Below are 27201 nucleotides of genomic sequence, written 5' to 3'. Positions count from 1 at the left end.
GGGTGGGCGTGGCCAGCATGTGATGCATCTGGCCCATGAGTTTGACACCCCTGCCCTAAGCACCTCTTTGCTTTGTTTTTCTGTTTACCAGTTACTCTGATATTTGGTATTTAAAATATCTCATAGAGCTGATCTAGCCTGACAATATATTGTTTTCCAACTTAAAGCAACTACTTTTTTGCTACATTCTTTATTGAACTAGAACTCATTAGAGGAAAAGACAGATATTAATGAGTAAGAGATTTGAAATCTTCATATTTGTTTCCTTTATCATATTTTGATATGGTGATTTATGAAATATATTCAGAAATGAGGAGAAAAAAACCCAAAGACTATAATTTAAGCATATATTATGTTTTGTTAGAACTGATTCAAAAGATAAATTGATTAAACGTTTGAATCTGAGGTTTATAACTATCTTAGAGAAAATAATGGAACATATCCTAATTTTTCTTTTCATTTAAATCAGTATTCAAATGGCTGTGACCTTAAAATACCCTTTGCAATTGTTCAGAATGACTATTGGATCTCCATTCCTCGATAAAGGGGACATTAACCCTTCTCATTTATTCACTATATTGGACTCATAATCCTAGTATTTCTAAAATTCAAGTATTTTTCTTCTGCTATTATCCAATTCTGGAACAGCTAACTTGAAAGCTATATCTGATCTGAATTTCTGTTCTTGTGTATGCTATATATTTTACTGATAAAGTACAGTGATGATACATTTTATTCTGTTATTTTCTCTTTTCCATTGGTTTATGATTGTTCATAAATAACCAAAGTCATATGTTACATTGCTCTCTGAGCTTCTTTACTCTTTTCTTCATTCACTTTCCATGATTTTCTCGTATTTCTGGACTCTGCTTCAGAAACATTTATCACATCCCGCCTTCCTTTTTGGAACCCACAGTTAACTCCTATAACAGTCTCACACTTCGTCTTTGGATTTGAGTTGTATTAAGTTTCTGAGGATTCTGAGAAGGTAGGCCAAAACCAAAACAATATTCAACTGAAATTAAATGAAAAATATTGCATTTCAATATATTTCCATAATTATTTTTTACAAATAAAAAGCTCAGCCTAGACAACATGTTTTAAGAATACTAAATATATTGAAGTACATCACAGAAAAGCAACCAGGAAGGTGTGGGGGCTGGATAACAAGTTCTAACGGAAACACTTGAAGAAGCCAGTAAATTTAGCCTGCTGGATTATAGCCTGAACACGTGAGGGCTTGTAAAATGGTACCATGAAGGCAGCTTTGCAAACTGCATAGATTCAGCCATAAAGTCTAAAGAAGAGTTGTGCTCACATCTGTTTGTGGGTATTTTGAAGCCTAGTTTAAAACACTTGAAGGTCAAATCTGTTTCAAGCCTTAATGCATTCAGAATGCCAGAAGGTCAATAATTGTATTTATATAACTAAAATTATAATATAACTAAAAACACGACATGTAAAAGATGCAACATACTTGTTCTATTGTTCCTAAAACAGAGCTCAAAACACTAGGTAGAAATTGCAAGAATAAACTGGTTAAACATTACAGAAAAATTCCTACATCTGTGAAATGTAATTGAACAAGATGCCATGGAAATTGACGAATTCTACTTTGCTGGAGGCCTTTAAGCAAACTATCCTCAGACCTCTGTTGAAGATGCTGAAGGGGCTTCCTCATTACCTATTGTTCACTGAGCACAAAATGGACTAGATAGGAGATACGATTGAGCAGAATTGCTTTGGAGAAAGTGCTTTGTAAGTACACTACTACCACCAGAAGTGTCTTTTTGTCTTTAGCTAGCTATCACTGTCACCTAATGGATTAATCCCATTAATAATAATATATATACCCTGTCCCAAGCTGTGAAAGACCTTAAGTTATACGCTAACAGTACAAAGTGGATCAAGTAATTGCACATAAAAATCTAAAGGAAAATGTAAAATTAAGTTTTAGTGAGTTCTGGCTCAAACAAACACATCAAATGTTTCAGGAAATGGAAGACATAACTTCATATAGAAATAAAGTAAAAAAAGAGAAGCAATATGTTATGCCCATACCCAACCAACATGACTACATTCACGGAAGTTGAGGCAACTTCAACTTCAACTGTCAACTTAAATAGCTTATCAGAAAAGATCTTAAAGTATTGGAAATTCACCATCATACATGGACCTGAATTCACCACATGAATTCGCATGATGTTCCAACAAATACTGAAAATGGAGGACTGGAAGATGTGATCGGTGTGGTGATACATTACTAGACTGACTTTCTGAAATTTGTACATACAGTGTTACCTACATCATATATCTATTATCCTCTACAACAGGGCAAGAACTTTGAAATCACTGGTATCTTTAAATATTTCTAAAATTCTGATTTGATGATATAAATGTATATAGTTTTTTTACATTATGATTGTCACATTATAATTCACTCATTTTAGGATAATTCATGTAAACATAGGGGTGGTAATTCTACAACAGCCTCCAATAGCATAGATTAAATTTAAAGAAAGTAATGTGCCCAAGGTTGCTTAGTAAAGCTTTTTGGGTAAGCAGGATTTCTTAGTGAAATTTTATTGGCCAATAACAAACAATATTGAAATTAGAATTCTATAAACCATTAATGTACCTATCAAGGAAGCAATATAAATGCTGGAAGGATGTCATGTATTCTCTGGAAAATCCTTTTACTTACTTCCCACTAGGTTGAAAGTTGTTTGGGAGAGGCATGCCTTGAATTTGTTATACAAGAATTTCTGGTACTACTTTGGCTTTTGAATATAAAGTTTTGTAGGATTTTGAAACCTACAAAACTATTCACTAGTCAATGAACATGAGCATCACAAATCATGATATTATACTATATTCAGCCTTACTTCCCAGTGAAGGGATTCTATTGCCTATTTCTATTACCTAGTCTATTGCCATCTCAGAACATAGGGAAGGAATAATCACAGCCACTTCCGCCCACAAAACTGCCCTGGAATGTACTAAACTGCCTACCATCTTAACACCTTGTATAAAGTTTTCTTAAGATGTACATGAAATCTTTTTCTCCCGTAACCTTATCAAGGAATGTAGTACACATGGGGGACGGGTGCTGCCCTTCCATCTTTCTTACAAAATATTGCACTAAGGCTAATTGCAAGCTGTCCTTATCAATCGAAGATTTGGTGAGTTATAAAATAAGTTATTAGTTGAGAGTGGATAGTAAACAGGAAATATTGTTATTTATTTGTGCACATGCATACGTTACATGTATCGTAAAACATAATATCTCACACAAATAAGGATCCCTTCCCATTGCCTTAAAGACATACTCAACACCTTGATTTTATTTTAATTAAACTCATAGAGTGTTTAATTAAACTTAATATAACTATCATTAGAGAAATATTTGTGCACGCTTTCCTGGATATTTTATTTTGATGATTACAAAATTTATTGAGAAACGTGCAGTTTGACACACCCATTTACAAATCTACCAAGCAACTATTCCCTAATTCATTTTTGTATGTTCAAATAATATAAAGATACTGAGGAGGCTACAGTTGTTCAAAGTGTTTTGTCAGCCCCCAGGAACAGATATGGGGTACTGAGTAAAGAGAGAAGAAATAAGGGTGAAAGGATAATAGATTCCCTTCAAAACAGCTCTGGGCAATTACTGTTAACAATGAGTCTCTGTTAAAGGCACAGTTATTTCACTGCAACTACTTATGGCTCTGTATCACATCAAACTTTAAGAGCATTTTGACATTTGGGGCATGTGATTTTTAAAAAATACATAAACCACTTTCATTCCCAAACAAGCATTTCATTTTATTATTCACGGAACGACTAGAAAGGGCGAGGGGGGGTTTACTAGAGAGAGTAGGATGAAGTTGAAAAAAACTACACTTTTCCTGCCAACTGGGCTTAAAAATCTGCTTCCAGATCGCAGCAGTCTCGTTTGAAAGCAAACGAATACTGTTCAATTTTCATTACTTTGGAGGTACAATGCTTTGTGCATCTCCTATGTGAACAATTAGCTTCCCATCACTGCAGAGACCCAAGTCCAAGCCAAGAGGGTTTGTCGGCTCTCTCTCCCTCTCTTGCTCTCTGTCTTCCTCTCCCTCTCCCAACTGCTTTGCACAACGAAGGGAGGGAAAATGAATCCCTAAGTGCCTTAGCCACTGCTGAATGTTCACCAGATGCGCAAAACTTCTGTCAAACTTCACCGTTCCCTTTACCGGTCGGTTTTTCTCCCATTCTGGGCTAAATTTTTCGGATGTCTCTGTACGCGCGCCCAACAACCGACACAGCTCTCCAAAGGGGGAAAAACGCACATGGGCAAACCATGCATGGATAGACCAACAATAAAACGCCACTGGGATTAAACAATGTTAACGACTCGTCGCACTGGCAAGCAGAAGTCTTCTCCTAATAACCCATTTTCTTCTAACCCAGCTCAGTCCCTGATAGAGTTCCATTCACCCGTCACTTACCCATTCGGGCTTCGCAAACCTGCAGCAACGCGTAAAAACCAACGGCTGCACACAACCAGAACTTGGCCATTGCTCCCGCTTCAAATCTTGCACCCAAAGACGAAGGAGTTTCCTCTCGCAGCTTACACAAATAAATCTGTCCAGAAAGCCGGCGTCTGAAGTTTTGCTACCACTTCTATTCCAATGCGAAGCGCGCCTGAAGTAATGAGTGACCTAAACAGGGAGGGGAGCAGAATCCGAAGTCACACCCCTGTTGGAACACAAGTGACACGGCATTTAAAAAAAGAAAAAGAGGAGGAGGAGGAGATAAAAGGCTACTACTTATGAGTAAGCACAATTGCCGCTAATATTTCATGCAGGCTCCAAACGGCTTTGAGTCAACGCTGCGCGCTCTCCCCGAGGCAGCCGGGCTGGAAAGCACCTCGTGGCTGGGGGCGGGGTGGAAAGAGTTGCTCGGCGCGGCACGCGGCCCTCCCGAAAAACGAGCGCAAGCGGCTGGCCTGCAACTGTTGAGTTTTTAGCAAGGGTTCCTAATCCCGGCTTTCCTCCCTCTTTTTGTGCATTCATTGGAAAGGCAAAGAGTTTAAGCAAGGAATGTTTCCCCCCACCCGGGGTTCTCCCAGTCCTCTTTTCTCTCACCAGACCTTATAAACCGATTAAATTTAGATTGCTTTTTTTTTTTAATTTTACTGTAACATCCGCTGAGAGGTGCTTGCACTTTTCATAAAGGCAAGGAGACGGCCTTTAGGGTGTTTTTGTTTTGTTTTGTTTCTTTTAGAGATTTCTTGCTGTAATCCTAGATTAATAAATGAGAAACTTCTGCGTGTGCCACTATGGACTTTAAACATTACAGTGAGAGTGCAAAGAAAAGAAACCTTGCTCCAGTGTTTTCTGCCCTGTTTTGCTCTCAGAATTTACGTCCCCCAAACTCATTTCAAAACAGACTGTTAAGGCGAAAGAAAGCAGGAAACACGGTTGAATTTCTTCTTTCTGTAACCACAAGTGTTGCTTTTCGACCCCTCTCCTTGTCTTCTCTCTGCTTCTTTACTATTGTTATCTGGTGTCCCTAAATTACACACTTCACTCCCTAACCGCATCCTTTCTGAACCTGCAACTTGAAATAGTATTTGTCCAGTGTTATTCTAAATACGAAACAGCCTCTTCAATCTAGCTTTCCCACTCTGCATCTTCCCCAGGTGTCCAGTTATAGCCTCTCAATGTGAAAAATATTATTTGTTTGATTTAGAGTCCATATTTCTAAAGATTTTGAATGATAATTCGTAGTATAAGCTCACGTACATTTCAAGAACAAGGACAGCTTAGTCAAAAACTAAAACTGACTGCAACCACGTTATAAATAACAAAAGACTGTCTGAAATTTGAAAATGAAAACAAGAACAATTCTACAAGATGGAAACTGAATGGCTTTTGTGTCACTGATGTGTACAAGTTCCCTAACCTGCTGCCTGAAAGCTGTTGAGGGTAAGTTCTCAAAAACTATTGAGCAGAAGACATTCATCATTCTGAGAATACTTCCTTGTTACTATGACATGGACTTATAAGCTTTAACATCTAAAAATATCCCTCTATTAGAAGAGGATGCCTGAGGATTTTCATTTATGGGGAATAGACCTATAGTTTTTAACCTATAGTTAAAAAGTAAAGGTAAAGGTTTCTCTCGCACATACGTGCTGGTCGTTGCCGACTCTAGGGGGCAGTGATCATTTCCGTTTCAAAGCTGAAGAGCCAGCGCTGTCCGAAGACGTCTCCGTGGTCATGTGGCCGGCATGACTCAACGCCAAAGTCACACGGAACGCTGCTACCTTTCCATCAAGGTGGTCCCTATTCTTTCTATTTGCATTTTTACATGCTTTCGAAACTGCTAGGTTGGCAGAAGCTGGGACAAGTAACGGGAGCTCACCCCGTTACACAGCAGCACTAGGGATTTGAACCGCTGAGCTGCTGACCTTTCGATCGACAAGCTCAACGTCCTAGTCCCTGAGCCCCCTGTTTTAAGTAATGTGTAAGCAATTTTCAAATAAAAAGTAACCGTAGAGAGAAAAGAGGGAGAAGGGGAAGCTAGATACTCCACCATTAGTATCTGAACCAGAAGTACACAGGGCACTATATGCCTATGGAGATTCTCAATCATCCAGGTCATAGTTGTCCCAAAGATGTTTTTCAAAAGGCTTTCATGGTTGAAAGCCTTTTTGGTTTTTTCCCCCTTAAAAATGGTTCCAAGAAACAAGAAACTTGTTTTGTTGTGGCTGGATGATGGGGAAATCATTCCTTAGCAGTCATCTGGCTGTTAGCGCTCTGAAGATCAGCCCTTAGCTCTCTGAGAGTCCTTGAAGCCACTTGGGGGTTTATCTGTACCCTCAGGGTCACCTGAATCGGAATGTAAATAGGAGTGAAACCTTCTTGGGACTGCTGAAAGGACTGTGTTGTATACAGGAGACAAGTAGTGTCATATCCTATTCTTTTGAGAGAAGCCTGTTCAATTGTAATATACATGACCTCTTTCAAACCAGTGGTCCTCTTTGAGGACCTCTAAAATCTGGTCAAAGAGGCCATCTATATTAAAACTGAACAGCCTTCTCTCAATAGAGTATGGGGGGGAATAGAACACCATCTATTTTCTGCCGACAAAACAGTCCTTTCAGCGATCCCAAAAAGGGTGCACTCCCATTTGCCCTCCGAGTCAGGTGACCCTGAAGGTACAGATACACGCCCAAGTGGCCTCTAGGAGTCTTGGAGAGCTAACGGCCAACCATTCAGCCAGAATTGAAGAAGCTTCTTAGATGAGAAGTGAAATGTTTTCAAGGAAAAAAAACCACCAGTAAAGTCCAAATGCCTTTTGAAAAGCACTTTTGGGACACGTCACTAATATCAATGTTATGATAAAAATTTACATCTATATAACTAAATTATCATGGACAAATTACCATATTTTTTGGACTATAAGATGCAGCAAGATTTTGAAGGGGAAAACAAGAAAAAAAATAGTTTTTGGCCTCCACGCGTCTGGTTTTTGCCCTCCCCAGCCCCCAGGAGCTACAGGCCTCCGAAACCCTTTGCACATCCCATTTTTGCAAAAAAAAAAACGGGCCTGTTTTCACAAAAAACGAGTCCATTTTTCTCCTCCCAAACTTCCCACGGGTGCCGTTTTTGCCCTCCCCTGCCCCCAAGGAGCACTCTGCAAGCCTCTAAAACCCTCTGCACATCCTGTTTTTGCAAAAAATGGGCCTGTTTTGGGCAAAAACAGGACGTGCAGGGCAGGGTTTTGGGAGGCCAAAAATGGCAGTATTCGGTGTATAAGACACACCGACATATCCACCCTTTTTGTGGGGCGGGAAAAAGTATGTCTTATACTCTGAAAAGTATGGTATCATGTGCTACTCAGTGCCATCTTTTTTCTCCTTTATGGAGATAGATGCTGGACACATTGGGATGGAATATTGACTTAGACTTCTTTTCTGTTTTTTTTACAAGAAGAACATTGAGTTTTTTTATGACAGATAGTGCAAAAGTATTTCTTTTTTGTATGTGTGTGGCACCAAACTCTTTCTATAAAAAGGATCTACAATTTAGTTAATGCCAGAAACTATTTTCTTGGTTTGAGAAGAAAACAGCCTTCTGGAATGCTGGATGCCCTTTTCTTTTCCTGCCAGTTGCTTTGTTTAGACATGTAAGTTATGGCCTGAGTCCTTTCAGAGCAATAAGGAGATGAACAGTGGCTTCTAGTAGTTTATGTTTAAAAGGAAAAACCAGCAGTGACCTCAGATGTCCTTCTCTTCCAGTTTACATTTGTACAGAGTTCCTGTTCACCAAATGATACAGAGAAAACTATTTCAAAGATTCAACCATTATAATTTGTCAACGTAATCAAGATTTCAAAAGACTTGCAGCTTTGACCATTTTATTAAGTTTATGTCACAGCTTAGAAGGGAAAAAGTTATATCATTCTCTTCAGTTATCTACAATCATAGTCCCAATGAAGGACCATTTCATATCTGTAAATGTTACAGAATGTAAACAAGCAGAATTAAGGAATGGCATTTATAAGTCTAAGTTATGTTCATACTGATTAACTGATTTAAACCTAAGTGCTTCCCAAGGCAGCAAGATCCATTATTAAGAAAACATGGATTAAATTGCAGCATAAAACAAAATTTTCATCTATCAATTGCATTGGAAGAAGAAGCCTTCCTACCTGTTACTGTATTTGGATACAGCATTACTTGAAGAAAGCTTCATGATAGAGCAGTGAATTCCTGATTCAATCCTAAATACCTCCAGTAAAAGTTATAGAGATGAAGATAAAGATGACCTTAAATTGATCTCTTACAGTATACTGGTAACTACATAGATACATCCATATAGTTTTCTGGGCACCGAGTGCAAAAGTGATCACTTTCCAGGAAGTTGTTTGACTTTCCAGTTTAGCCTATTTAACAGAATATTGTAAAATATAATAATCATTGGTACAGTGCTGCCAAAAAAATCCCACATATGAATGGGTAGTTGAGTTCAACTTAAAAGAGATTTTTGGTGTTTTAATTGATAAATGACACCATCTATGTACATAACCATAAAGAAGGCTGAGCATCAAATCACTGAAGCCTTTGAACTATGGTGCTAGAGAAGACTCCTGCGAGTCCCTTGGACTGCAAGGCAATCAAACCAGTCAGTCCTAGAGATCAACCCTGACTGCTCTTTAGAAGGCCAGATCTTGAAGATGAAACTCAAATACTTTGGCCACTTAATAAAAAGGAAGGACTCACTGGAGAAGAGCCTAATGCTGGGAACGACTGAGGGCAAAAGAAGAAAGGGACGGCAGAGAATGAGATGGCTAGATGGAGTCACTGTAGCAGTCAGAATGAGCTTAAATGGTCTATGGGGGATGGTAGAGGACAGGAAGGCCTGGAGGAAAGTTGTCCATGGAGTCTTGATGAGTCGGACACGACTTCGCAACTAACAACAACAACATGTATATAACATTTGACAACGAAACATAAGCTTTTTTAAAAAAAGAATTGGCCATGCACGCTTAAGCAAGACAGAAACAAGGATCTCAATACCAGTGTGAATTCTGCTGCATTCATCCCATTTTGTACTTTATTTTTCCTAAGGCTTTGTTAAAGTTGGGATCATAGTGCACAGAATCCCACTATTTCAACTCATATTGTCAGCATTCGAGAAAAAACCCAACTCCAATTAAAAACTCCGAGGCAAGCATTTTCTCAAAGTTCCATTTATTAGAGTAGGTATACTGGTACATCTGTGAAAACCCGAATCTGAGAGTTCTGGGTTTTCTCTCAGTAAATCAAAATCCCCAAAACCAACCCCTCACTCATCAGTTCATCACATGGTCCAATCACCATCTGTCCCATCTCGAGACATCACTCCAACCATACCTTCTCCTGATGCAGGATTGTCCTGACTTTGACCAAAAGGAAGAATGCTATTTTGTCTAACTACATTCCCTCTACTAAATCCCCCTTCCTACTTTCCCACACACAAGAAGGTGGCATCGTGGAAGCGTCCGGTCTAATATGGCTTCCAAAGCTGACACCTATATTGACACATATTCTCCGTTAAAGGTTTTTGTTATGTTCTGGAAGTAACGAGGCTGGAGACCAGGGTAGTGACAACAGCTCTTTAATATAGGGTGAACCCAGCAACAGGCTGGGGGAAAAACCTCTCCTTTTATACAGTTCTACTGGCGGCTTCGTCCAATCAGCAACGTGCTGATTTCCCGCCCAAATATTTAAAGGTACATACAAGAATACATAACACTCCTCCCCTCCCAGAAAACACTTTGCCTCTATTTGCATTTTATTTACATGTTATTTTTCGACGTAGTCACGCAAATAACCTGGGCGTCTCCTAGTTCTTTCAGACCTGCGCGGTTCAGTCCTGGGTGGTGTTTTGAGCTGTTCGGAGGGTCTGTTTTCTCCTCCCAGCTCTTTCTCTAGGCCATCGGGCCCTGGATTATTTGCAGATTCTTTTTCTTGGCCATCCGGCCCTGGATTACTTTTGTAATTTTCCCTGTCGTTTCCCTCGGGAACCTGATGGCGTCGCTGGACCTCCGGGACCTCAGCTAAGTCTTGCGCCTCCCCCGGGTCATGGTCAGCTGTGGGTTCAAATAAGGAGGGGTCATAATTTGTTTCCTGTGGCTTAGTTTGTTCAGTTATTCGTCTCCTTATCTGATCTATGTGGCGCCTCCATACTCGGTTGTCTTGTAATTCGACCAAGTATGACTTTGGGCCGGTTGCTTTTATTATTTGCCCTGCGAGCCAACTTGGGCCGTCCCCGTAGTTGCGGGCCCACACTCGGTCGCCTATGCCCAATTCCCTTGTTTTGTCTATTTCCCCCTTGTAACCCTCTGGTGTGTAATGGGGACTCAAGCAGTCAAGTGGGCACCGGATTTTCCGTCCCATCAATAATTCGGCTGGGCTTCTGCCTGTAGCAGTGCTTGGGGTTCTGTGCTGAACGGCCAGAAAGAAGTCTATCTTTGTTTGCCAGTCACCTGGCTTGAGCCTGGACAATGCCTCCTTAGCGCTCCGGACGGAACGCTCTGCAAGGCCATTTGACGCAGGGTGGAAAGGCGCAGAGAGGGCATGTCAGATGCCCTCCTCTGCCAAGTATTCTTCAAACTGGGCTGCCGTGGTGCGGCCCGTTGCCGGACACCAGAGTGCCAGGCAACCCGTGGGTTGCGAATAAGTGGCGCAGGGCTGCGATTACTGCCTCGGCCGTAGTGGATTTCATGAGTATGATCTCCAACCATTTAGAGAATGCGTCGACAACCACTAGGAAAGTTTGGCCATGGAAAGGGCCAGCAAAATCAATGTGGATTCTTGACCAGGGCCCTTGGGGTTTTCCCATTCCTGACTGGGGCCGTTGGGGTAGGGGTCTGGACTCTTGGCAAGCCTGGCATTTCCCACCCTCTCAGCAATCTCTGAGTCCATGAGTGGCCACCACACATAGCTTCTCGCTAGCCCCTTCATCCGGACGATCCCTGGGTGGCCCTCGTGGAGGAGGTCCAGTACCTTTCCCTTAATTTATCGGGATTACCACGATCACCCCATAACAGGCACCCCTTGAGCCGAGAGCTCATCCGTTTTTAACAAATTCCTTAAAGCGTTCGCCCGGCGCAGCGGGCCACCCTCTTGTACCCAACCGAGTACAGTCCTTAACATAATGTCGGTATGATGCCGAGCCACTTCCTTAGATGTGACTGGGCCAGAGTCCAAAGAGTCAATAAGCAGGATGGGCGTCCCGGTGTAGGGTCTTGATGGCCCCTGGTAGTGGGCATCTGCTTAACGCGTCTGCATGCCCCACTTCTTTTCCTGGTCGATGCTGCAGCTTGTACGAATAAGCGGCTAAGAAAATAGTCCATCGGGTCAAGCGTGGCGAAAGTGCCACAGGCGTTGGTGATCGCCAGCCAGTATCCCTAGTAGCGGTCTGTGGTCAGTCACGATTTCAAAATCCGCCCAAAAACATACTCGTGAAATTTTTCACCCCTGACACAATGGCTAGTGCTTCTTTATCTAATTGGCTGTAGTTCCTCTCTGGGAGGACATCGTTCTAGAGTAAAAGCTATAGGGGCTTCTGTGCCGTTTGAAGTCTATGGCTGAGTACAGCCCCACCCCGTAAGGGAGGCATCGCAAACCAGCACTAGGGGCAATGAGTTATGATATTGGATGAGCAGGCTGTCACTTGAGAGCAGGTTTTTTACTGCTTCGAAAGCCCTATTTTCCGACTTTCCCCAAGACCAAACAGTATTTTTTCCTAAAAGCCTATGCAGCGGTTCAGCAACGGTCGCTTTGTTTTTTAAAAAGACCGCGTAAAAATTCACTAGCCCCAGGAATGCCTGTAGCTCTGCTTTGTTTTTGGGCGCTGGAGCCTTTCTAATTGCCTTGACCTTGCTCTCAGTGGGGTGAATTCCTTTCTTGTCTATCCGGTAGCCCAAGAATTCGACGGATTCGACCCCTATCTGGCATTTGTTTACCTTGACTTTTAATCCGGCTGTCCGGAAAATGCCCAGAACCTTTCTCAAACGCTCCCCCAATTCCTCTACGTTTTCCCCTGAAATCAGGACATCATCGAAGTAGGGAACTACCCCTGGGAGCCCTTGCAGAAGTCGTTCCATTAGGTTTTGGAACAGCCCTGGTGCCACACTCACCCCAAATTGCAATCGGGTGCACTTGAAGGCCCCCCTGTGCGTTACAATCGTTTGGGCTTCGGCTGTGCGGGCGTCTACGGGCAGTTGTTGGTAGGCTTGGGCCAAGTCTAACTTTGCAAAGACTTGCCCTCGCCCCAAAGAGTGCAGCAAGTGTTGCACCACGGGAACCGGGTAAGCGCTTTTCTGTAAGGCTTTGTTAAGCGTCGCCTTGTAGTCAGCGCAAATTCTAATTGACCCGTCTGGTTTTATTGGGGTGACGATTGGCGTCTCCCACTTTGCGTGATCGACTGGCACCAAAATCCCCTGATTTATGAGCTTATCTAGCTCCTTGTCAATTTTTGGTTTTAGGGCAAAAGGGACTCTCCTCGCCTTAAGCCTAATGGGAGCTACCTGGGGGTCTAAGTTGAAGGAAATAGGGGTCCCCTTGTACTTGCCCAGGCAGTCCTTGAAGACATCTTGAACTCGTTAAAGAGAATGTCTTTCAGGTTACAGTCACTTCTGTAGATGCCAGTCACTCCCATGCCCAGGGCACGAAACCAGTCTAGTCCCAACAGACTGGGCAGGGTCCCTTCGACGATCGTGATGGGCAGGGTCTTCTTGTGTGGTCCGTACTCGACTCGGACGGAGGTGGTCCCTCGAACAGGGATGCGATTCCCTTGGTAGTCGTGGACTCGTAGCGGTTGTGCTTGCAGGTGGCGCGCGACTGACGGCAGTGACTTCGCCAAAGTGTCCCAGGACATGATGGTGATCGCTGATCCCGTGTCTACTTCGAGCCGGCACCGTACTCCCTCTATTTTGGTTTGGTGAAGATCTTCTTCTCCACTCGGGTCGGCCTATGACCACAGTCGTTTGGTTTGAATCCGCGCCTTTTTTGTTTGAGCCAATCGCGGGTCGCCTTGCCGATTCCGCGCTCTGATTGGCCGATTTGAATTTTCGGCGGGAAGGTTGGGCCGCTCGACAAACTTGAGCTAGGTGCCCTTTCTTCCCGCACCTCCGACATGTCGCGTCCTTAAACTTGCAGCGTTGGCGCTGGTGTTGACCACCGCAGCTTCCGCATTCGTCTCGGTCCCCTTTGTCGCGTTTCTCGGTTCGGCAGACCCCTTCCTCATCTTCACCGTCGGATTCGGTCTGAACCTCCTCCTGGTGCACTGGAGTTGGCTTCGCTCGCCTTTGGTGGGACAGGCTTTTGCAGTGTCTCCGCCGCTTGGGTGGACATTTCATGTGCTCTGGCTTCGTCCAGAGCGTTGGCCAGCGTTAGGTTGCTCTTTGCTAGCAGCCGCCGCCGCAAACGGATGTCTCTGACCCCTCGGATGAGTTGCTCGAGGAGCACCTCGTCTAGGTCGCGGTATCCGCAGTCCTTGGACGCTTTCCTTAGGGCGGCCATGTAGTCACCGATGGATTCGCCCTCCATCTGCCTTCGCTCTCCGAATTCAAACCGCCGCACGTATTTGGACGGCGTTGGCGCGAAGTGGTTTTTTAGTAAAGTCTGTAGAGTTGGCCACGACACCGATTGTAACGGCGTTGGCTCTGCCAGGGCTTCCGCGATATCAATGACCTCCGGACCACAGTGGCTTAAGAAATAAGCCCTTTTGCGGTTATCTGGAACTCCTTGCAGTTCGTTGGCTTCTAGAAAGCTTTCGAAACGGGTCATATACGTTCCCCATTTCTCTTTAGCCGGGTCAAACGGTGCGGGCGGAGTGTAACTGGCCATCTCCGCTTTTCTGCCCTGTGTTTGCTGGGTTCGGGTCTATCGTGCTTCAGCTCGGTTCTGGTTCTCCTTAGCCTCGATATCCCACCTTCGTCGCCAGTGTTAAGTTCTGGAAGTAACGAGGCTGGAGACCAGGGTAGTGACAACAGCTCTTTAATATAGGGTGAACCCAGCAACAGGCTGGGGGAAAAACCTCTCCTTTTATACAGTTCTACTGGCGGCTTCGTCCAATCAGCAACGTGCTGATTTCCCGCCCAAATATTTAAAGGTACATACAAGAATACATAACAGTTTTAGTCATTTCTATGCCATTTTATTTTTAACGATAGCCACCCAGACACTTTTGATTTTTGGATTATTTGGATATTACCAATGATTCAAAGAAAGAGAGGAAAGAGTACAAGGGTAATAAGCTGTGAAAGGAGACAATCACAGTTATACATGGTCACTGAGTTCAATATACACTGTTCTGCATTGTTTCAATTGCTGATTAAGACAAGCGGATAAAATCTGAAAAGGTTCACAGAAGCCATGGCTTTTATTGGGGTAGACAGGAAAATAATGTGTTATGTAACTAAGCGATAAGTAAATTTGCCACATCATAAATTCTTCTTTCCTACTACTACTTTTTTGAGAAGGAAGAATAGAACTCTCATCATCACCTTTAGATTCTGTTGCTTACCCTGTTAGGTCCGTATCTGAAGCACAAAGTGTTTTGTGCATGTGCTTATCTATTCATAGTTGCCACCCCCCATGTAAAGAAAGTTTCTTCCATTAAAGTTTTACTAAGACCAAGCATGGTTGTGCAAATACTAAGTTAGTTAAACTCATATAGGTAAATATTTGCAGTTCAAGGGAATTGCATTTGGAGGCTGCTGATTCTATACAACTTTAAACCATCTGTTGTCTGCCGTGCCTGTCAATAGGAGGTCATTCCTATGGGACTGTGAATAATGAATTTGCTATTTAATATATATTGAGGAACATCACCCTAGCTATACATTACTTGAAATGACATTGCTGTTTTTATTGCTTTTCTATTAAACAAAATGTGATGAAAATGCTAATGGCAAGTTTAGATTGGGAATTTTAAAAAGACAGGCCACAGTCTGAAATGATATTCCTAATCCTTTCATTTCTGGTGAATTCAGCTATGTACAGTATGGCAGTTTAGATATTGGTGGCTTTAAGCAATTTTATTGGAATGGATGTAATGGTTTCTACACTTGTATATCTTCATTTAGTTAGCCAAAATGCATTTCAGAGTCTTTCTCATTCCACTGGTGAATGTGAGGATGCTGGATGTGTGCCCCTTTGAGGACACCATAAGGCATAAGGCTTAATGAGACATTTTAATAAATGCAGGCCTTCAAGCTCTTTTAAATGGACAAAGATATCATTTATCTTATTTTATAAGTCATTTGAAAAATATTGAATTGAAAGCTGATATACAGAATTTTAAATAAAAAGCTAATTTCTCAGTTGCAAAATTTGCTGTACTTATTCCATTTGCGACTGAGCGTTGTTTGAATGAATGTAAATGAAATGGCAAATTGAATGGATAATCTTCAGCTCTACTAGGGTCACATTTTACAATAATTGGAAAATAACCAAAGTTCAACTCAAAATGATAAGAGACTTATTTTTCACAAAGTTTTTGTACAGTCTGTATTTAATCTTGTTTGACATCCTATCAAACAGCCACTATATTTGAGGTCCCGGCACCTTTGTCCTAACAATCTGACTTGGTCTGTTCATACGTTATCTTTAGTGAAATAGGCAAACCAGTGTTTGTATATCCTGCATTGCATGAGGAGAGCACATCTTTCTCCTTCTGTCCTGGCCACTTTTTACAGAGGCACAATTGAGAGCATTTTAACAAACTCTATCACAGTTTGGTTTGTGGTAGCAATGCCTTAGATAGAGGTCCATACAGAGAATGGTAAGAACAGCTGAGAAGATTATAGGAAATTCACTTCCCGCTATTCAGGTTACTTTTTATAAGTGCTATGGGCTTAGAGCTTGAAGTATTGTTGGAGACCCACAACCCACTTCACGGTCTGTTTCTGTTGCTCCCCTCTGGGAGCAGGTTTTGAAGTCTCTTTAACGGGACTACTAGACTCTGTAACAGCTTTGTTCCTTATGCCATCCATCTTGTAAACTCGCAAGATTCTTTTTTTTTCACCATGTATAGTGGTGGGTTTCAAATTTTTTTACTACCGGTTCTTTGGGTCGACTTGGTGGGCATGGAATGGCTTGGTGGGCGTGGCTTGGTGGGCATGGCAGGGGAAGGATTCTGTAAAATCTCCCATTGCCACCCCACTCCAGGGGAAGGATACTGCAAAATCTCCATTCCCACCCCACTCCAGGGGAAGGATACTCTAAAATCTCCATTCCCTCCCCAGTCCAGGGGAAGGTTACTGCAAAATCCCCATTCCCTCCCGATCAGCTGGGACTTGGGAGCCAGAGAATAGATGGGGGTGGGGCCGGTCAGAATTTTTACTACTGGTTCTCCGAACTACTCAAAATTTCTACTACTGGTTCTCCAGAACTGGTCAGAACCTGCTGAAACCCACCTCTGATGTATATGTATACATCTGAACTAGACTGATGTTTCTCTGTGTCATATATGTGTGTGTAGGTGGATATACGCGTAATGGTTATCTTTTGAGATCTGAATGCAATGAAATTTCATTTTAATGTATGCTGATTAGTGTACATTTAAAGTGACAATAGAGTTTTTATTCTATTCTATTTGTTATTACATGATTAAGAAGAGAATGGAGAACTGAATCAGGTGGTTTTCCCCCACAATTCCCAAGCTTTCTGTCTCACATGCAATATTGTACAATTCCCCTTTTCAATGCTACAAGGCAATGGGGCATTCTGAATAGACAATAAGGAAGATTCTATAAGAAACAACAAAGGAATAGTGTAGTAGGCACCCATCAAGGATTGAAAAATGTAAAGGTCATTGCTTAAGAAAGACCCTCCCTACTTCTGACATTTAGAAGTAGAGGAGTTAAAATGAATATTGTTCACCTGCCCAAATCCTGGGCAGTATCAATTCAGTGTTTTCAAAACAAATAAGATGGTGGTCAGACTCTTAACTCTTTTCTACCTGTGTGTACTTATAAAACAAAGAAAAGAAATATAGCGTAGCTACTTCAACTGTCATCCCCCATTGCTGGAGAGAAGCCAGTTTCAACTGAATTCAAGTGACTTTTATACAGAAGAAAACTCTGTGTTCCTCTAATAGCCAATCCATACAGCTCATTTATATTAACAACCAAAAAAAACAACACACATGGAATTGAGAATTGAAGCCTTTTGTTTTCATTAGACCATTCACAGGTTATATATAAACAGCCACTGTGGATGGCATTTGATCTTCAGTGTGTGACCCAGTGCAGAAAGAAAAAAAGGGGGGGGGGGAACTGTGTTATATGTTTAGGGAAAATAATAAGCATTCATTTGCTTCCACTGACTCAGGTAATAACTGGTTATGTGCAGTGCTGACTAAAAACATATTCCAGTGACTCATATGAGGGATATAATAAGAGTTAAAAAGAGACTTTAAAGATTTTAGTTTTTAATTCAAGATGTTGATTTAAAAAAAAACCCTCTTCTTACACTTTTTTTCTTGCATGCTCATTGATGAAGTAAGAATCAGTAAAGGACTTTGGTATAGCTGACTTTTTGGACTTACTTTAAAATTTTTACTTTCTTATAGTTTTAACTGACAGTTGTTTTCAGGAGAAATGGGAAGAGGAACTATATATCCTATTACTACTGGAATAACAGCAAGAGACAAATATATGATTGAAACTCTCTGTGAACACGTTTAAGATCCTGTGTCATTGCTATAAAAACCCTATGCTCCTCATTCACTTCAACGAAAAATAGAAATCAACATTTGCATACTGGATTGTATATAATTTTAAAATTCCTTTCTTTGCCAGATTTCAAATTAACGTGAAATTTAAGTCAGATGTAAAGTTGTATTTTTCCTCGTATATTCCAGACAAACTAGCAAAGTGATGTGGAAAAATATAGATGCGTGTACAACTTTTTAATGATAGAAACTTTTTAGATGAAATGATTAGGTAACTGCTTTAAAAACATGCAGGGTGCAGTCCATATTTCTTCTGACTCAAACTATGCTTGTGGTATGTTTTATTGGAAGGTGATGCAAGGGTTTTTTTCTCTCCATTTTCAACTTCCTTTCCAGTTCCCAGCTCCACCTCCCATGAAATTTTGGGGATGTCATCAAGCACCCTGAAGCAATTTTGCTTGTGAAGCTCTAAAATATAAGAAAGAAAGGGATGCTTCATTTCCATAATAACCAAATAACTATGTTTAAGTGGGAGAGAAACAGCGCTATCTCTGGAGTGCTAAGTCCCTGATTTCAAATTTAAAACATGAATGACAGGCATCAAGTCTGAGTCCTTCGGGAGAAGGGCGGTATAAAAATCAAATAAATAAAATAAAATAAATAATCAAGGTGGATAGAACTACTGAACTCCAGACTCATAGTCTTGGCTTTTTAGGCCATTAAGGAAGAAGTAGGACACACTCCCTCTTTAAGAAGTTATCCCTGAACTGAAAAGTTCTGGAAATCATTTGTCTAGCTCATCAAACTCCACTTTTTGGGAAAGTTATTAAGAAGGTTCTAAGGCTATAGCTTCAGAGGGGGCTGGAGAAAATATATTACCTTGGCAATGCTACAGTATATTATACATATATGCTATATATATTATACATATTCTATATGTTATATATTATACATATATGAAGGGAAACGATATCCATCTGCAGTCTGCTGAGAAAGAACCACTGTTTATCCTTGGCAATTTTAATGCTGAGTTGGAGCTGATTATAATTCTTGGCCCATTTGTTTAGGTCAGTTCGGCATCGGGAAGATGAACAAAAATGGCCAATGCCTGCTGGAGTTTTGCTGCTACTACAGTTTTTGCGTTAGCAATACATACTTTAAAACAAAGCCTCAACACAGAGTCTCTTGGAGACATCCAAGATTGAAGCATTAGCACCAGCTCGACTTGATTCTTACCAGGTGCTTCAACTTTCCCAATATTACAATCCCATGTAGCTATCAGAGTGCTGATTGCAATACAGACCACTCCTTGGTGCGCAGCGGAATAAAACTGGAAACAAAGAGATTGCATCATTCGAAGAAGGAAGGAAGACCATGAATCAACATCAACAAACCCGCAATCAGGGCAAAGTGGAGGAATTTGCACAAGTATTCAAGGAAACTCTCCCAGACCCGGCTGAAGCAAATCCATATGAACGATGGGAATATTTCAAGAATGCTGTTTATAACACCACCTTGTCAGTATTTGGTAAGGAAATCAGAAAGACAGCAGATTGGTTTGAAGCCCATTTGGAGGCACTGACGCCAGCTTTTGAGGAATAAAGGAGAGCTCTAATTGCATATAAAGCCTGTTCCAGTGAGTGCAAACTACAGGTTCTGCGAGCTGCTCGTAGCAAAGTCCAACAGACCGCCAGGAGATGTGCTAATGATTATTGGCTGCAGCTTTGCTCTCTTGGATCCAGATAGCAGCTGACACAGGCAACATCAAGGGGATGTATGATGGCATCAAGCAGGCCTTAGGTCCAACACAGAAGAAATCTGCCCCTCTGAAGTCTACAGATGAGGTTATCTACAGGTGAGGTTATCCAGAACCGAGCACAGCAGATGGCCCGCTGGGTGCAGCACTATTCTGAGTTATATTCCAGAGAAAATGTGGTAACTGAAGAAGCATTAAATAACATTGAGTGCCTGCCTGTCTTGGAGGAGCTTGACAGTGAACCAACTTTAGAAGAACTGAACGTAGCCCTGGATTCCCTTGCCTCCGGCAAGGCACCTGGGAAAGATAACATCCCTGCTGAAGTTCTGAAGTGCTGCAAAGAGAACATCCCCACTGAACTGCATTTTATTTATTTATTTATTTATTTATTATTCGAATTTATATACCGCCCTATCTCCCAAAGGATTCAGGGCGGTTTACAGGCATATAAAACATCAATATCAATATACAAATTAAAATAATCCTTAAAAAACTTATTCTAGCGCCCGAATTATTAAAAATAGAAATATAAATATCAAATATAAATATTAAAATCAATTTAAAACCCCTCTAAATTTAAAAATCTAAGCCAGTCCTGCACAGATGAATAAATGTGTCTTGAGCTCGCGACGGAAGGTTCGAAGGTCAGGAAGTTGACGGAGTCCTGGGGGGAGTTCGTTCCAGAGGGTGGGGGCCCCCCCCCAGAAGGCCCTTCCCCTGGGCGTCGCCAGACGACACTGCCTAGCTGACGGCACCCTGAGGAGTCCCTCTCTGTGAGAGCGCACGGGTCGGTGAGAGGTATCTGGTCGCAGTAGGCGGTCCCGTAGATAACCCGGCCCTATGCCATGGAGCGCTTTAAAGGTGGTCACCAAAACCTTGAAGCGCACCCGGAAGGCCACAGGTAGCCAGTGCAGCCTGCGCAGGATGGGTGTTATCGGGAGCCACGAGGGCTCCCTCTATCACCCGCGCAGCCGCATTCTGAACTAACTGCAGCCTCCGGATGCCCTTCAAGGAAGCCCCATGTAGAGGCGTTGCAGTAATCCAGGCGAGGCGTCACAAGGCGTGAGTGACCGTGCAAAGGGCCTCCCGGTCCAGAAAGGCGCAACTGGCGCACCAGGCGAACCTGGTAGAACGCTCTCCTGGAGCGGCCGTCAAATGATCTTCTAGAGACAGCCGTTCATCCAGGAGGGCGCCTAAGTTGCGCACCCTCTCCATCGGGGCCAATGACTCGCCACCGATGGTCAGCAGCGGTTAGCTGACTGTGCGGGATGCGGCATCCACAGCCACTCTGTCTTGGAGGATTGAGCTTGAGCCTGTTTCTCCCCATCCAGACCCGTCGGCCTCCAGGCACCGGGACAGCACTTGATAACCGTTGGGGTGGTCCGGTGTGGAAAAGTACAGCTGGGTGTCATCCGCGTACAGCTGGTACCTCACACGAACCCACTGATGATCTCACCCAGCGGCTTCATGTAGATGTTGAACAGAAGGCGAGAGGATCGATCCTCGGCACCCCACAAGTGAGGGGCCTCGGGGCCGACCTCTGCCCCCCTGTCAACACCGACTGCGGCCGGGCGGAGAGATAGGAGGAGAACCACCGATGGCGGTGCCTCCACTCCCAATCCCTCCAACCGGCGCAGCAGGATACCATGGTCGATGGTATCGAAAGCCGCTGAGAGATCTAATAGGACCAGGGCAGAGGAACAACCCCTATCCCTGGCCCTCCAGAGATCATCCACCAACGCGACCAAAGCCGTCTCCGTGCTGTAACCGGGCGGAAACCGGACTGGAGCAGGTCTAGATAGACAGTTTCATCCAGGTGTAAGGAAACTGATATGCCACCATACTCTCAACAACCTTCGCGCGAGCGGGTTGGAGACGACGATAATTACCTAAAACAGCGGGTCAGGAAGGCTTCTTGAGGAGGGCCTCACCACCGCCTCTTTCAAGGCGGCGGAAGACACCTCCACCAAAGAAGCGCCAGAATCGCCTGGAGCCAGCCTCGGTCACCTCCTGCGTGGCCAGCACCAACCAGGAGGGCACGGGTCCAGTAAACATGTGGTGGCATTCAGCCTCCCCAACAACCTGTCCATGTCCTCGGAGCAACAGGGTCAAACTCATCCCATAAAATGTCACCAAGACCACCCTCAGCCGTCTCACCCGTATCACGCAATCTTGGTCCAAACCATCCCGAAGCTGAGCGATTTTATCGTATAGATAACCGTTAAACTCCTCAGCACGTCCCTGCAGCGGGTCATCCCGCTCCCCTGGTGTAGGAGGGAGGCGGGTCACCCAAACAGGGCGGCTGGGCGGTTATCTGCCGATGCAATGAGGGAGGAGGCGTAGCTCGCCTCGCTTCCCTCAATGCCACTAGGTAAGTCCTAGTATAGGACTTCACTAGTGTCCGATCAGCTTCTGAACGGCTAGACCTCCAGGAGCTCTCTAGGCGTCTTCTCCGGCGCTTCATCCTCTCAGCTCCTCGGAGAACCAAGGGCGGTTGGGACCTGCGCCGGGTCAGAGGCCGCAAAGGCACGACACGGTCTAAGGCCCCGCGCGGCCCGTTCCCAGGCCGCAACAAGTTCCTCAACCGAGCCGTGAGCCAGACCCTCAGGAAATGGCCCAAGCTCCGTCCGGAACCCATCCGGGTCCATCAGGCGCCTGGGACGGAACCAACGTATCGGCTCCGTCTCCCTGCGGTGGTGAATGGCGGTCAGAAAGTCCAGGCGAAGAAGAGAGTGATCTGACCATGACAAAGGTTCAATGACTATTTCCTTTAAGTCCAGATCTCTCAACCACTGACCAGAGACAAAAATCAGGTCCAGAGTGCCACCCCCAATGTGAGTAGGGCCATCAACTACTTGGGTCAGGTCCAAGGCCGTCATGGAAGCCATGAACTCCCGAGCTGCCGTCGATGACGAGCCGGAAGATGGCAAGTTAAAGTCCCCCATGACTAAAAGTCTGGGGGTCTCAACTGCCACCCCAGCCAGCACCTCCAGGAGCTCGGGCAGGGCGGCTGTCACGCAGCAAGGAGCCAGGTACGTGAAATCTTCTGTCTTTGTTGGTGGGAAGGTAAAGTACCATAGGACAGGAAGGATGCAAATATCATCACACTGTATAAAAACAAAGGCAGCAGGGGTGACTGTAACAACTATTGCGGCATCTCTCTCCTTAGTGTTGTAGGGAAGCTGCTTGCCCGTATCGTACTGAAGAGGCTCCCGGTGCTTGCAGAGAGAATCTATCCAGAATCATAGTGTGGATTTCGAGCCAACAGGTCCACTACTGACATGGTATTTTCCCTTAGACAGTTGCAGGAGAACTGCAGGGAACAAAGATGGCCACTTTTCGTAGCTTTCATAGATCTTACGAAGGCTTTTGACTTGGTTAGTAGGGATGGCCTTTATAAACTTCTCCCCAAGGTTGGATGTCCACCTCAGCTGCTCAACATCATCAGGTCCTTTCATGAGGAAATGAAAGGCACTATAGTTTTTGATAGCTTAACATCAGATTCCTTTGACATTCGAAGTGGAGTGAAGCAGAGCTGCATCCTCATGCCAACTTTATTTGGGATTTCATGCTCTAACATGTTTTTGGAACTGCAACAGAGAGTATTTATCTCCGGACCAGATCATACAAAAAACTCTTTAATCTCTCTAGATTGAGAGCAAAGTCTGAAGTCTAGCTGAAATGCTTATGGAATTTCCTCTTTGCTGACAATGCTGCCATTACTGTTCACTCTGCCAAAGACCTTCAACAACTTATGGACTGTTTTAGCAAGGCTTGCCAAGACTTTGACTAACAACCAGCCTGAAAAAAACACAAGTCATGGGTCAGGACGTGGATTCACCTCCCTGTATTTCAATCTCTGCACAAGAACTGGAGGTCGTCCATGACTTTGTGTACCTCGGTTCAACTATCTCCGACACTCTCTTTTTAGATACTGAGCTGAATAAATGTATTGATAAAGCGGCCATCACATTTTCCGGATTTATAGAGAGAGTATGGCTTAATAAGAAGCTGACGGAACATACAAAGATCCAGGTCCTGAGCACACTCTTGTACTACAGTGAGTCTTGGACCCTTTACATATGGCAGGAGAGAAAGTTGAATACCTTTCATATGTGCTGTATTCTTGCCATTACCTGGCATGACAAAGTTCCAGATAGTGCAGTCTTGGAACATGCCAGAATTTCTAGCATGTATACACTATTGAAACAGTGACATCTACGCTGGATTGGGCATGTCGTGAGAATGGCTGATGTCGGATTTCTCAACATCTTTTTTACATCGTGGCGACCAAAACTGGATGCAATATTCCAAGTGTGGCCTTACCAAGGCATTATAAAGTGGCACTAACACTTCACGTGATCTTGATTCTATCCCTCTGTTTATGCAGCCCAGAACTGTGTTGGCTTTTTTAGCAGCTGCTGCACACTGCTGGCTCATATCTAAATGATTATCCACTAGGACTTCAAGATCCCTCTCACAGGTACTACTATTGAGCAAGGTGCCACATATACGGTACCTGTGCATTTTGTTTTTTTTGCCTAAATGTAGAACCTTACTTTTTTCACTGTTGAATTTCATTTTGTTAGATAGCGCCCAATGTTCAAGTCTGTCAAGATCTTTCTGTAACTTGAGCCTATCTTCTGGAGTGTTGGCTATTCCTGCCAGCTTGGTGTCATCTGCAAATTTGATGAGTTCCCCATCTATCCCCTCGTCCAAGTCATTGATGAAGATGTTGAAGAGTACTGGGCCTAAAACAGAGCCTTGGGGTACTCCACTGCATACTTCCCTGTTCTGTTGAGGACTACACGTTGAGTGCAGTTGGTCAGCCAGTTACGAATCCATCTGGTAATGGTGCTGTCTAACCCACATTTTTCTACTTTATCTAGTAGTAGGTTATGGTCTACTTTATCAAATGCTTTACTGAAGTCCAAGTAAATTATATCGACAGCATTCCTCTGGTCTACTAATTTTGTCATTTTGTCAAAGAATGCGATAAGATTAGTCTGGCATGATCTGTTTTTGACAAACCCATGTTGGCTTTTGGTTATTACTTTGTTTGCTTCTAGGTGTTCGGTGATTCGTCGCTTGATTATCTTTTCCAGAATCTTCCCCGGTATTGAGGTCAGCATGACCTTCTCCAATTCGAAGAGACACTTGTTCAGCAGGCTGAGGCAAAGAGGCAGTCCTGGAACCAGCAAAATCTGGGGGCTGGGCAGGGGACAGAATGTATCTGCCCTCAGTGTGGAAGGGATTGCCACTCTCGAATTGGCCTTTTAGTCTCACTAGATGCTTTTTTAGGACCTCTTTCCAGAGCACGATATTATAGTCTTTTGAGACTGAAGGATGCCAATGTGGCAAATGTGTGCCAATGCATATATGTATATGTATACATATATACAGCTTTAAAAAGGAAGATTAAAAACTAAGATAAACTAAGCTATAGTAAAACGAGAGAAAAAAGGAAACCAGGAAGAAAGATAAGAGTGAAAAAAAGTAAAAGAAAAATAGAAAAGAAAGAAAAAAGACACAAAGTAGTAGACTCTAATATTCTTCGCAGCAGTTAAAAGTACATTTATTTATTTATCAAATTCATATAGCCACCCATCTTACAGAACAAATGACCCTATAAATATATTTTAACCTCTCTATCTAAAGTTGTATCATAATTATCTTCTTTCTATAATTTCCTTTTCAGTCCTCATTAAAATAGTACAAAATATATTATACAGTAACTTGAAAATATCCAGCCATTAAAAAAGCAATTGTAACTGCTTTGGTTTTGGGAAAACAAATGTTTAAAAAATGACATCATCTCCTAAAGTGGGTCCAAAATGGAATTTGTGGAATGAATTTAGAATTAGCGGTAGATGTAACTGGTGTCAAATGATACCTAATTTTCAGGGACAGGAAGAATGTCTGTTTTCTTTCAGCTCCATCCCTTGGATGAAGATAACTTTTGGCAGTTTCTTTTTCTTTTCCATTTTTGAGGGAAGAAGATAGAACAGCCCTTCTTTTGCAATCAGAAAGGATTTTATAGCATTGGAATAATAGAGTCAGTGACTCAGGGAACCACTGTGTCACCGTGCAGATGAATAAAGGCTGCTATTTATATCCAAGGCCTTCCTTAATTTTTCCCAAACCTATACATGGAGAGAAACCCATCCAAAGCAGTCTTCAATATTTGAAATTATCACATGTAACAATACTATATTTTTTATCCAAGGCAGTGGAAATAATCAGTTAAAATGTAATTAATATAATATAATTATAATATAATATCATTATTGTCAGGTTCCATAAAGACTGGAAAATTAAACCTCAGCAGGCAAAAGCAGTAACCAAATTTGTTTATTCTGATATCGGTACTAACTGACCATCTTAAAGTGTTACAGAAAGGAAACTTTGTTGGAGCTTACGCTCCGTGCTCCCCATCACCTTTCAAGTAGGATATAGCTCCACCCCAGTGCAATCACTCAATTATCCAATTAACCCGTATTCTCTCTCTCTCCCTCCCCAATCCATCACAAGCCGCTTCAGTTGTTCCAAGCTGCTCCCTGTTTCCTTAAAGTGAGAGATGGTGATAAACTGCTTCAGTGCATGACCCTGACATCATCTAGCATGTGGCTGGGAAGTCGAAGGGAGAGGCATGCCTCGGGGCTGACGACCCAGGAGAGCAGGCACACAGGAAGGGTCGTCGGTGAAAGTGTGCAGCAGCGGAATGGCGATCCCCACACAAATGGTGGCCCCAAGTACGGTCGCAGGGCTGGGGCTGACATATATAATATTTTGGGTTAACTAATTTCACTGATTTTGCTAGACAAGGGTTAGGGTTGGAATTGGGTTAGGGTTAGAGAGAGAAAAACAGACAAGAGCATGACATTTGAAATTTTTTTCTAAGCCTTTACCAGCAGCATCCAAAAGAGTACTAACATATTGGATTTATTTACACATGTTTGTGTTTTCCTCTCAAGTTTGTGTATATGGGTACATGGTTAAGCACATGTATCTGAGTTATTTGATCAGGAGAGGATGGGGCCTAGAATTTAGTAGTTGAAAACATTTTTATTTATTTTACTTATTTATTTATTTGTCAAACACAGCAGTATATATAAGTATAAGCATGAAATAACCATAAAAATTGGATACAATCAAAGGAAACATTAGGATAGGAACGGTAGGCATGCTAGTGCTCTTATGCACGCCCCTTACAGACCTCTT

General features: G+C 42.9%; 1 protein-coding gene across 10 annotated transcripts in view; it reads right to left on the bottom strand.

Moving 5' to 3' along the window:
* CD44 (CD44 molecule (Indian blood group)) overlaps positions 1-4890 on the bottom strand; it is a 92381-nt gene extending 87491 nt beyond the window's left edge. For 4 of the 10 annotated variants that reach the window (XM_058161653.1, XM_058161655.1, XM_058161657.1 and 1 more), the window contains exon 1: positions 4494-4889. In XM_058161653.1, the coding sequence (XP_058017636.1) occupies positions 4494-4563 (70 nt within the window). In that variant the 5' untranslated portion in view covers positions 4564-4889. Of the gene's footprint in view, positions 1-4493 lie in introns of all 10 variants that reach the window. The other 6 variants (XM_058161649.1, XM_058161651.1, XM_058161650.1 and 3 more) reach the window with 3 other exon arrangements.
* Positions 4891-27201: the final 22311 nt, after the last annotated feature.

Source organism: Ahaetulla prasina, chromosome 1, assembly GCF_028640845.1.
Source record: "Ahaetulla prasina isolate Xishuangbanna chromosome 1, ASM2864084v1, whole genome shotgun sequence".
In the NCBI taxonomy this organism is placed as follows: domain Eukaryota; kingdom Metazoa; phylum Chordata; class Lepidosauria; order Squamata; family Colubridae; genus Ahaetulla; species Ahaetulla prasina.
Note: the sequence above shows the minus strand (reverse complement) of the source record. Positions and strands in the feature narration are given on the sequence as shown.